The sequence below is a fragment of the Macrotis lagotis genome, chromosome 2 (genome assembly GCF_037893015.1).
Source record: "Macrotis lagotis isolate mMagLag1 chromosome 2, bilby.v1.9.chrom.fasta, whole genome shotgun sequence".
Lineage (NCBI taxonomy): Eukaryota > Metazoa > Chordata > Mammalia > Peramelemorphia > Peramelidae > Macrotis > Macrotis lagotis.
In genome coordinates, this window is record NC_133659.1 from 319,231,752 (window position 1) to 319,243,775 (window position 12,024).

The following is a 12,024-nucleotide window of genomic DNA, read 5'->3' on the forward strand; positions in this document are numbered from 1 at the left end:
TTTGAAAATCCATGATAAACTGGCCATTTTATTCAAAGAAGGCTGTCAATTCAAATTTAAGCCTGCCTTGGTCTGCATATGAGCAGATTTAAGACTCTGGGCAAGACACTTGTAACTCCGTCAAACCGCAAATCACAAAGTAGGTACTAACCTACATTGATGGAGAAAGTTTGCTATGCCAGTAAAACCAGACACAAGCACTGTGATTATCTGGAAACTAATTACTAGCCTTAAGTACCAACTACCCCAATTTTCAGGATTTCTTATGGGAACAGTCATGGATCTTTTCTTAAACCTGCTGAATTCCATGTTTATTGTGGCAGTAAAAGTAAGCCAGGTGGGGAAAAAAAAAATCCATGCAGCCCAATTTGCATTTTCATTTCCTTGGGGAGTCGTTGATGGTACCTGTGTTCTTGTTATCACTGAAACTGTTCACTCATGGTGATCAAAAGAGATTGATATATTCTAAGCCTCTTCTTTGTGTAAGGAGAAAATGAGTCTGATGATCTATATGGATGGAAAATGTTTGCTAAGATGAAATCCCTACCCTTTGAATCAATCTCCTTTGCACCAAAGTCATGTGGTTTCAAGTCAATTCAAAATGGGTATTATATATAAAACAGGATTTAAGAGAGAAAGGCAATCAAATCCTCCCCAGGCTTTGCTCAGGTGAGATGACTGTATTGAGTGATGTTAGAGACGTAGACAGAAAAATATGAGTCCATGATTGGGGTTCCAGTTTGGATTTTTAAAGGCCACCAACAAGTATGTTTTAAGTGTGTGCACAGCAATGAAATATGAGAAAAAAAGAAATCAAGGAAATGGTCCTAGTCTTCAATTCAACTACAATGTAGTTTAGAGAATCTCAGAGTTTAGAAGGGATCTTGGAGGTCAGCATGATGCCAACTTGGAAAGTCAAATGGGTTCTAACCCCCACCCCAATACACTTGCTTTCCATGTAACCTTACTCAGTCTATTCCCCTCATCCAAAGAGAGTTGAACTCAGGGATCTCTAGGGTCTTTTCTAGACTTAAGACTATGATTCTTTGAGCAGCAATTTTACAGTAAAAAATTCTTGTTTGGAAAAAAAAATGTTACTTTGGTTTTAGAAATAGCATTGTGAGGCACAAATAGAGAGAGAAGAATTCATATTTACACATGCAATTTTAATATAGTATAAGAAATGGATGAGGAGAGTGAAGAGTTGTTTTTTTAAATAGTTCTATCTCTCTTCACATAGAAAACTTTAGGAGCATCATTGAAGCTCCTTGGGCTTATATTCTTTTCTATAAAATGAGTAAGTAGGACTCTGGTCTCTGAAGTCCCTTCCACCTGAGGTCCAGAATTCCATAGTTTGTTGGAAACTTTCATTCCTCATCTGCAAAATGAGCAGATTGGACTGGAGCAGGTTGGGCTAGATGAGGCGTTGAATCAACATTTCCAGTATATGCTACACCTGAACTAAAACCAGGGTCACTGGAGTGATGAATTTTCAGATGATGAAAGTTCTTCCATCAAAGCAAATCATCCCCTTAGTTTGGGGGTAACTTTGAGTACTGAAGAGGCATTGAAAGCTTAAATGACCAGAGTACAGAAGAGAAGGGAATGGTTTTGATGGAGAACAGCAGCACTACACAGGGAGAGCATCTTACAGAATTTCATTGCTGCTCATGGGGGAAGAAAGAGAACAGATGCCAATGAGAAATAGTCGGTGTACAGGCAGCCTCCAGTGGGACCACTTTGGACATTCAATGGTGCCATGGTATATTCATGTTTCACTCAAAGGTCCTCAGCCCCTCACGGTGTAAACTTAGAGAAAGTTTTAGGTAAGAGCCAATATGATGCTGATAGGAGACCACCTAAAGTACTAAAGTATTCCAGACCTTGGTGAAGATATTTTCTGAATTGCCTAACAAAGAGGGAGAAATGAGGGAGAGGGACCTAAGATACTTAACTCTTAACTATTATGCAGGTAAGAGACTGGGTTGGGAGAGTGGGATGGGAATTATGCCCAATTCCTGGGCTTAGTAGCCTTATTATCTCTGCATCCTGAGTCGCTGGGGCTTCAAACCAGTTTTTACCAAATCTCAGTGGATTTCCCAGGTTCACACAGTTAGTAGGTTTCAAAGGCTGGACTTGAATTCAGATCAGGAAGATGGTCAGCTTTCTAACCATTATCTTCAAGCTGACTTACACTATTATAATAATGAACTTTCCAAAAGTGGAAGGTGCTGATATGGAAGGTAATGGGCTTCTGGGCTTCTGTAATAGAGGGCAAATGACCACATGTTGACGATGCCACCAAAGGGGTGGGTTGAAGTATAAACTGGACAAAGCAGACCACTGGGTCCCGAGGGCTGGTTCTGAATCATTATCCTAAAGATGCATTATATCCCCCCAAAAAACCTTAAGAAAATCAGACAGTTTCATAGTGGCCAGAAGTAGATAGATTACATTCTACAGAGAGGAGTGATTGTGCATATCAGAGAAGAATAACTAACATAGTAAAATTAACACAGGGCTGGAGGTGAAGTTTAGATGATCTGGGTTCAAATCCTAAAAGATACATATTCATTTGTGATCCTGAGCAATTCATTTAACCTCTATTTGCTTCCGTTTCCCCTTTCTATAAAATGAGGAGCTTGGGTTCAATGCCTTAAAGATCCCTTCTAATTCTAAATTAGTGACCCTGTGAATTTGGATAGGAAAGGATATAGTGGAGTATTTTTCTGTTGCAGCTCAGCAAACTTTATATCATAACACCCAGATAGCAAAACATTAAAAATGTGAATAATTAGGAGCCACTAAAGGAATGGCCATCATAAACATCAACAATAGTTTTAAAGCAGCAAATCTCAAGCCTAAATGGTCGTTGGGATGAAATGCTGTATCATCACTGGGTTTCATGGAATTTGGGTAGCAACCTTGACTTGACTCCACCTTCAGAAACAAGTCACGTCTCAGGGGGGCAAAGTGGGGGAGAGAAGAAACAGTGAGAGAATTTGTAACTAAAAATAAACAAATTGAATATTTAAAAAATAGGTCAGAGGTAAGCAGGGTGGCATAGTAAATAGAGAACTGGAGAAAGCAAGAAGACTAAGGCTCCTTCTCATACTTCTGGGAAAGTCTCAACCTCTCAATGGTTCAAGAAGCTCTCTAAGAATAGAAGTTGCATGGGAGGGCTTTTCTCTATTGATTATTTCCTTATACCAATTAAATTAGATTTTTTAGAAGCACCAGCTTCTTTCCTAGGTTGGGTATGTTTGTTCTTTATTACCTGACAGACAAGTTATAAGACCTTAAATTTTTATTATTATATTAAGATTAAATTATAAGTCAGAGGCATAAGTGACATTTAAACAAGTGCTAGATGTGCCAAGCACTTTACATCAATTATCTGATCAGTTCCTACTCTTACAATGCAAGATCTTAAGGTATTATTTAGCCCATTTTGTATATGAGGAAAATCACAATTCCAATCCTATCTGCCTTACAGATGAGTAAACAGACTCAGCTAGTCTTTGTGACTCGCCCCAAGCCACACAACTCATATCTCTTTGAGGCAGGATTGAAATCTAGGATTTTCCCAAGTCCCTCTAAGATGACATTCACCCTGAGAGTCTTTTTCAGTAATGTGTGTGGCCCTCAGTAGACCACCTAAGAGGCATAAGAACTGTTCCTAAGTCATTTTCCTACTCTCAGGCTCAGTTTTCTCATCTGTAAAATGAGGGGGCTACCCTAGATGACCTCTGAAGTCCTTCCCATTTCTGGGCCTTTGCAGGATCCTGTAATTATAATATTTTTAAACTGTTAAACTGACTGATGAGCCTGACATTGCTGGGGTTTGTGTTTTCCACAGGCGGTACTTTGGCGAGAAGATCGGTCTCTACTTTGCCTGGTTGGGTTGGTATACAGGAATGCTCTTCCCAGCTGCCTTCATTGGACTCTTTGTCTTTTTGTATGGAGTTACCACTCTGGACCACTGCCAAGTCAGGTAAGAAGGGAGAGCTTGGAACAGCTTGTCAACTTTTCTCTTCCACCTTTAGAGATTTGGTGTTTGTGGCTTCCTTCTTCTAATGTCCCATAGTGACCTGAAGATGATGCTGTGTTCAAGGTTTAGTGCTATCCTCCAGAAAATCTCTGAGCATGGACTCAGTAATGGAATTCATTAGAATAGCCAAAAAACCAGAAATATTCATTCCCAAGTTGGTCATAGACTGATGATTTTCAGCCCCAAAAGTGATGCAAGATCATCAACTCTATCACAAAAGAATTATAACTAATGTCCATGAAGGAAATTGACCCTCAAGTAAAATAATAGATCCTGGAAATAGTTGTAGTTTTTAACAACTCACAAAATAATTAGCCATTATGGTTAAAATTGGTAGGTTTAAATTTTCTATGAAGTAGCAATTAAATCTTTTCATACCAAAAATGAGGTATTATTTATAAAATACTACTTAAAATATCCTCATCTATTATTATTATTATTACATTGTCCATTTTTACAAAATGACCTTTTACTTATATTCCAAAGAGAAGTACCTCTTTCCAAGCCACAAGAGTTTGAGAATTTGAAGGAAATTAGTGTTTTCCTGTCTTCAGGAATTAGTTCAAAAATAATTTCAGAAATCCAATTCAGTGTAACCAACATTTATTAAGCCCCTATGCTATGCAAGGTGATGTGCTTAGTTCAAGAGATATGGGGGGAAAGGCAACCTAGTTCCCCAGCTCAAATTTTGGTGCTGCTCTAAAAAAAAGGAATTTACATTTGCAAAGTTAGACTCATTTATACACTAGCAGATCTCCTTTGCCAATCCATTATCGCCAAGTTACTGAAATTATTGTCCTAACTCACTTGCTGGGTCAGGGCATTGCCCTAAGCAAGAACCTCAAGGGAAAAATACAAATCCAGTTAGAAATTCAGTTTTATTTTCAGTCCTGAATTATCTTTCTCCTCTCTCACCCATTAAGACAGCAAGAAAAACAAATCCTCATATATATACAGACAGAGAGAAGTAAAGAAGGAAGAGGAAAAAGGAAGGAAGGAGAAAAGAATAAAGGAAAAAAGGAAAGAAAAAAGAAAGAGATAGGAAGGAAGGAGAAAATGAAGGGAGAAGGAAAGAAAAAAGAAGGAAGAAAAAAGAGAGAGAAAGGAAGGAAGAAAAAAGAGGAAAAAGAAAGGAAAGAGGGAAAGAGAAGGGAAGGAAGAAAAGAGAGGGAAAAGAAAGGAAAGGAAGAAGTAAAGAAAAGGAAGAAGGAAAGAAAGGAAGGAAGAGAAGAAAGAAACAGGGAAGAATGGGAGAAAGAAAGAAAGAGAAAGAAAAAGGAAAGGAAGAAAGGAAAAGAAGGGAAGGAAGAAGGAAGGAAGGAAGGAAGAAATAAGGAAAGGAAGAAGAAAGAAAAAGAAAGAGAAGGGAAGGATGGAATCAAGGAAGGAAGGGAGAGAGAGAAAGCAAGAATGGAAGGAAGGGAGGGAGGGAGGAAGGAAGGAAAAGGGAAGGAGGGAAGAAAGAAGGGAAGAAGAAAGGAAGGAAGGAAAGAAGGGGGGAAGGGGGAAGGAAAGGGGGGCAGAGGGAGACTTGTTTCAGTCTTGTAGGGTTTAAATGATGGTTGTGATCTTTTTCTGCTGTTGGCTTATCACGGTGTCAAGCTGGGGGCCCTCACCCCGGGGTGTAGGCCGGCAGGCAGCCAGGCTGGCAGAGGCAGAAGGCCACTGTCTCCCTGGCAGAGCAGCCTGGGGCCCAGGCCGAGAGCCCAGCCACCCTGCTCTGTTCTCTTTTCCAGTAAAGAAGTCTGCCAAGCCACCGATATCATCATGTGTCCCGTGTGTGATAAATATTGTCCTTTCATGAGGCTGTCAGACAGCTGTGTTTATGCCAAGGTAACTCCCAGTTCTGCATGTTCGCCCTGGGATGGCTTTTCTCGATGACTGAGCTAGACGTCTTCTCAAACAAAGGGGAAGGGTGGGGCTTAGCTACCCTATGGTGTCTTCCCTGGAAAGGAAGGAAGGAAGGAGGAAGGAAGGAAGGAACAGAGGGAGGGAGGGAAGGAAGAGAAGAAGGAAAAGCAAAAGAAAGGATGAAAGAAAAAAAGAGAAAGAAACGAAGTAAGCAGGAAAGGGAAAATAGGAGAGATGGAAGGAAGAAAGCAGATAAGGAAGAGTGAAAGGAAGGGAGAGAGGGAAGAAGGAAGGGAGGGAGGGAGGGAAAGAAATCTCATGAAGCCCTAGATTTAGCACAAGAAGGGTGAGGAATGAGGTCTAGTGTATATGTATAGGTGTGTGTGTGTGTGTGTGTGTGTTGTGTAAATTTAATAGATAACAGATGTGTATGTTGTAAATATATAAATAGCCTGTAAAGAACACCTATTATATGTAATAAATATATAGCTTTAGATCCATAGATATAGAATTTCCTTCGATGCTCACAACAGCACGACGGTCCCCATTTTACAGATGAGGTGAGGATAAACTAAGCCTGAGATAAAAGTTATGGCACTTTCCCAAGCCACCACAGCTCTGAAGTGTCTTTGGAAGGATTTGCACTTGAGTCCTGCAGACTCTAGAGCCAGCACTCATCACTGTGCCACTTTGCTGCTTTGTAGAGGAAATTGGATCTTTTGCAGAGCTCTGAAGGAACAAAAGAAAGCCTGCTCCCTTTGGCACATGTACAGAGTGGTGAGATAATGTAAAAAAAACTGGATTCCACCCAGGAGAGAGCAGATAAAAGGAGCATCCCAGTGGGAGTCGGGAAAACTTAAGTTGGCCGAGGACAGAAAGCTCCCTCCGCCACAGAACCCAATTTAAAGGGCAGGTTCTGAGCCCTAAGTAGTCGGGTTCCAATCTGCTCTTGTTCAGGAATCTCAGTTCAGTCCCTTCTACTGTTGCATTTTACATCAAAAGAGAAAGTCTCTGGCAAGGTCTGAGTGATAGTCTCTAAGAGAAGCTTGAGGAGGAAACGTATTGGAAATGGCACAGAACACTTTGTTTTCTCCAAGGGACTTAGTTGATTGGTCATTTCTGAATGCCTAGCTGGAAGAGAGCTAGGTATGAGTTTGTATCTTTGTCCAAGACTTTGTCTTGAAAATAGGGTCAATAGAATGAAAATAAATCATAAGAACTGGTATATGAAATAACGAGATAGTGAGATGGAAAGGAGCCAAGAAATCTGGGTTCACGTCCCGTCTCAGATGCTTATTATCTGGGAGGCCTTGGGTAAGTCACTTTGTCTTTCTCGACCCGTTTCCTCATCTGTTAAATAATCAATTTGGTATAGATGGCTTCTAAAGTCCCTTCTAAGTCATTCTCCCTATGACCTCCTTTTGCTGGTCACTTCCCCACCCTACACCTCAGTTTCCCCATTTGTCAAATGAAGCTGTATTAAATGACTTCTGAGATTCCTTCTAGTTCTATGATCCTAAAAGAGGTTATTGAAAAGGCTGGAGTGATTCCAATTTAGGATTGTGTCTGATTGAAACCAATAATTGATTCAGTCTACCTATCAACAGTGTACGTTATTGCTGTGTCTGACTCTTTGTGACCCCCTTTGGAGTTTTCTTGGCAAAGATATTAGAATGGTTTGCCATGTCCTTCTCCAACTCGTTTTACAGATGGAGAAACTGAGGCAAATGGGGTGAAGTGACTTGTCCAGAGTGAAACAGCTAGTAGGTATCTGAGGCTGGATTTAAACTCAAGTCTTCTTGACTCCAGACCTAGTGTCCTATGTACTATGATGCCACTCAGCTGCCCCTCAATATGGTAGTTTGGTCCACCAATAGTGTGAGCTATGTATTCTGCACCTCGACTCAACATCCTCAGGTGATGTTGTGACTGAATCACCTTGAGCTTTCTCTTCATGCCCCATATGACCTTGGGAATTAACTTAGCCTTTCTGGGGCTCATTTCCTCAACGGAGTGGGGTATCCCATTCCTCACTGGACTATTGTGATGCTCAAACCAATTGTGTTACAAGCATTAACACTCTGTCTGAGACCCAATGGATAAGGAAGAGAGAATCCTGTATGTTCTGATGCATGATGCCTTCTGAAGAGCCGTAGCAGCCATAAATCTCTGGTCCTAATTCGTTTATCCCTTCTCAGCCTCAGTTTTCCGAATTCTTTTTTTTTAGGTTCTTGCAAGGCAAATGGGGTTAAGTGGCTTGCCCAAGGCCACACAGCTAGGTCATTATTAAGTGTCTGAGGCCACATTTGAACTCAGGTCCTCCTGACTCCAGGGCCAGTGCTCTATCCACTGCGCCGCCTAGCCGCCCCAGTTTTCCCAACTCTAAAATGGTGCCAATAACTCTAACACCTCGTGGGATCATCAAGAAGATGAAATCAGATAATGTATGCCAAGAGACTCACAAATCTTCAAATGTGTCTTGAGTGCTCTGATGACTATTATACAGGGTTTGATTCCATCTATGACACAGAGCAGTGTGACCTTGGGCAAGTCTCAGCCCCCCCCAAGACAACTCTCTAAGATGGATTGAAAATCACAAAGAAGTTCCTAAACTTCAACAGGGGAGTCAAGTTCCCCCTCCCCCCCGAGGGGATTCCCTGACAAGTGGAAAATCTGATGAAAATTTTTAGTCCCCAAAACTTCAAAAAGATACAGAAGGCAGGCCAAAAATACAAAATTCGGCTTTTCTTATTGAAAGCAGACTGTCTTTTTGCATTTGTATCTCCAGAGCTTAGAGCCTTGAATACAGTAAGTGCCTAATAAATGAACTTCCTTTCATTCATCTAGTAGGCCCTAGTAGATTGCTCCTGCAGAAGAGTGCACAGCTTTTAGCCTTTTCTCACTATTTCCATAATCAATCAGTTATTCTTCCTTTGTTCAAAGCAAAACAAAGCTCTGACTTCAGGAAGACACTAAAATCAATCGCTCCTTAATAGTGTAGGAAACAACCTCTTTCCAATAGGCTTCTTCTTCTCTCAGGGATAATAATGTATGTTTTATATAGGAGCAGCAAATGCAAAAGAAAAAACCAGCCTCCTCTGCCAACGAAGCATCATTCATCTCAGCTTGGCATCAGTGCTGGTGCGATTTACACAGGATAGAAACCCTTGGCTTGGCAAAGATCTCACTTCTCCTCGAGCCCTTGCTGCTACATAAGCGATCCAAGTGGTAGAGAAATCCCCAGCTGTCTCTCTGTTATGTGTAAAGGATAAATATAGCATTTATTCAGCAGTATTAATATGGGTCAAAACCATGATTTCCATGGCTTAGCTGGCTCAGCCCTGCTTGGAGAAACAGTCTTAGCTCTTATGAAGAAATGAGAACTTAGGGAGCTTTGAGCAACAAAACTTCTTGTGTTTACAAAGAACATCTCTAAGTCACCAAGCATATGTTCAGAATCTGTGCTAAATCCTAGTGATACAAAGGAAAAACAAAATAAAAACTAGACCTCAAGATGCTCCCTGTCTAATGGAGGAGACAGCCTTCAAACAAGCTTTGTATAGAGTAAGTAGGAGTTAGTCAACTGAGAGAAGGTACTAAGATTAAAAGAATATTTAATATTGATTATATAAATATATATTTATGACATATAATTTTATTTTCTCATTTAATATTTAAAAGAATACTGGATATTGATTATGCATATAGATTTGTAATATATTATGAATTTTGTTTAGTAATATTTAAAAGAATGTGTGAATGGATGCATGAAAATAGTCATTTAATGCTTCCTTTGTGCCATACACTTAGGATATGTGTGTGTGTGTGTGTGTGTGTGTGTGTGTGTGTGTGTGTATATGTGTATATGTGTATATACACCCATATATATCCTCCTGGCTCTAAAACCTAGCTGTGTGACCTTGGGTAAGTTACTTAATCCTGTCTCTCATCCAAGCCATCTCCAGTCATCCTGATTCATATCTGTTCATTGGACTCAGATGGTTCTAGAGGAGACAGTGAGACTGGTGACTTAGCACAGTGACCCTCACTCAGATCCAATTCACTTGATTGTCATGGCATCACTTCTCCTGATGCCATGGTCTTCTTCAAGAATGAAGGACAGGGGCGGCTAGGTGGCGCAGTGGATAAAGCACCGGCCCTGGAGTCAGGAGTACCTGGGTTCAAATCCGGTCTCAGACACTTAATTACCTAGCTGTGTGGGCTTGCACAAGCCACTTAACCCTGTTTGCCTTGCAAAAAAAAAAACTAAAAAAAAAAATAATGGAAGGACAAACATAAGTAGTAGTAGTAGTAGTAAGTAGCAGCAGCAGTAGTAGTAGTAATGGCAATGATAATAGTTGTAGTGGTAGTAGTAGTAGTAGTAGTAATAGTATATTTAGACAGTTCTTAGGATCATGGAGCTCAGGGACTCTGAGATTTTCAAGGCAGCAGAGATGATTCAGTGGAGAGGTCACTCAAGGTGGAGTCTGAGTGCATGGGCTTGGCTCATGATTTAATCTCTTTGTACCCCAGCTTCCACCTCTGCAAAATGAAGAAACTGGACTCGACCCTGAAATGCCATCATGCTCTAACAGAACAGATTCAGAAACGAACAGGGTCTTGATGGAAAGAGCAAATGTTGGCTCTGTTACTACCTGTAGGACCTTGGGTACTAACGTTTCTAGGTCTTAATTGCCTCACATATAAAATGAAAGCATATCTGAGGTCCTTTCTAGTTCAAGGTCTGTCATTCTATAATCTAGTCCAGACATCCCTAACCTGGAGTCCACAGTCAGTCCCTGGGAGCCCCCAAGGAGCCTAGAGACAGATTTCATGGGGAGGTTTGTGAACTTGAATGTTTTCTTTGTATTCTGTATCATTATTTAATTCATTTAATCATATTTTTTTTCTGAGAAGGGTTTCATAAGTTGATTCAGGTGCCCAAGGAGACCTGATATGAAAGTGTTTGAGAAGCCGGTGATGTGAGCCAAGCCCCACAATTCTTAGTTGAGGGCAACAGAGGCCCTAAGAGACTCAAGCCTCACGGTCCCCCAAGTATCTCACCATTGGCATTTTCATGCCCACCCTTTTCCTGACACAGGCTGGCCCATCCCAGTCGCACTGTCCTAGATAACTCTCTCACGGGTAGAGCGGCAGCCATGGGAGGGAGTGTTCCTTCTTTCAATAAAATCCCAGGTCCATTTGAAGGACAACAACAAAACCAACTCAGGCAATGAAAGAACTTTTTTGTTGTTAATCGATCATTTTTCAGTCCTGTACAGATTTCCATGAAGCCATTGGGGTTTTCTTGGCGAGATACTGGAGTGATTTGCCATTTCCTTCTTCAGTTCATTTTACTGTTGAGGAAACTGAGGCAAACAGAGTAAAGTGAATTGCTAAGGGTCCCCACTGCTGGTAAACATGTGAGGTCAGATTTGAACTCTGGTCTTCCTGACTCTAGGCCTGGTGCTCTAACTACTGGATCACCTAGCCACCTCAAGACTTTCCTATCAGTTTGATGAGGACAGGGATTATCATGAATTATAAATATCTACGATATAAAGAAGACAAATACCTATGTCTGTCTATATATATAAAGATGCTTATATATTATACTTACTTATATTTTATATATTTATTTATATCATATATCTATTATCTATTTATATTATATATATAATATTTGTATATATATGATATATACATAAATGATAATGTTTGTCCTTCATTCTCAAAGAAGACCATGACATCAGGGAGGTGATGCCATGATGAGCATGTGAATTGGTTTTCAATAAGGGGGGGGCTGTGCTAAGTCACCAGCCTCACTTTCTCCTTCAGAGCCATCTGGGTCTAGTGACCAGATATGAATCAGGACGACTGGAGATGGATTTGAATGTGAATCAGTCAAGGTTAAGTGACTTGCCCAAGGTCACATAGCTAGTACGAGTCAAAATTCTTGAACTCCCATCCTCCTAGATCCGAGGCCAGTGCTCTATCCACTACGCCACCCAGCTGCCTAAATATAGAAAATAGTGAAAGAGGGAACAGTATGCTTCATGAGTCCCAAGCTTCTTGAGGAGAACTAAGCCACTGTCTGGTGTAGACGTCCTGGTACGTGACAT

The 12,024-nt window shown here is 40.7% G+C and overlaps 1 protein-coding gene across 6 annotated transcripts in view; it reads left to right on the forward strand.

Moving 5' to 3' along the window:
• Window positions 1-12,024, forward strand: part of ANO4 (anoctamin 4) — a 413,892-nt gene that overhangs the window by 345,456 nt on the left and 56,412 nt on the right. For all 6 annotated transcript variants that reach the window (XM_074226672.1, XM_074226673.1, XM_074226677.1 and 3 more), the window contains 2 exons: window positions 3,860-3,994; window positions 5,788-5,884. In XM_074226672.1, the coding sequence (XP_074082773.1) occupies window positions 3,860-3,994; window positions 5,788-5,884 (232 nt within the window). The remainder of the gene's footprint in view (window positions 1-3,859; window positions 3,995-5,787; window positions 5,885-12,024) is intronic.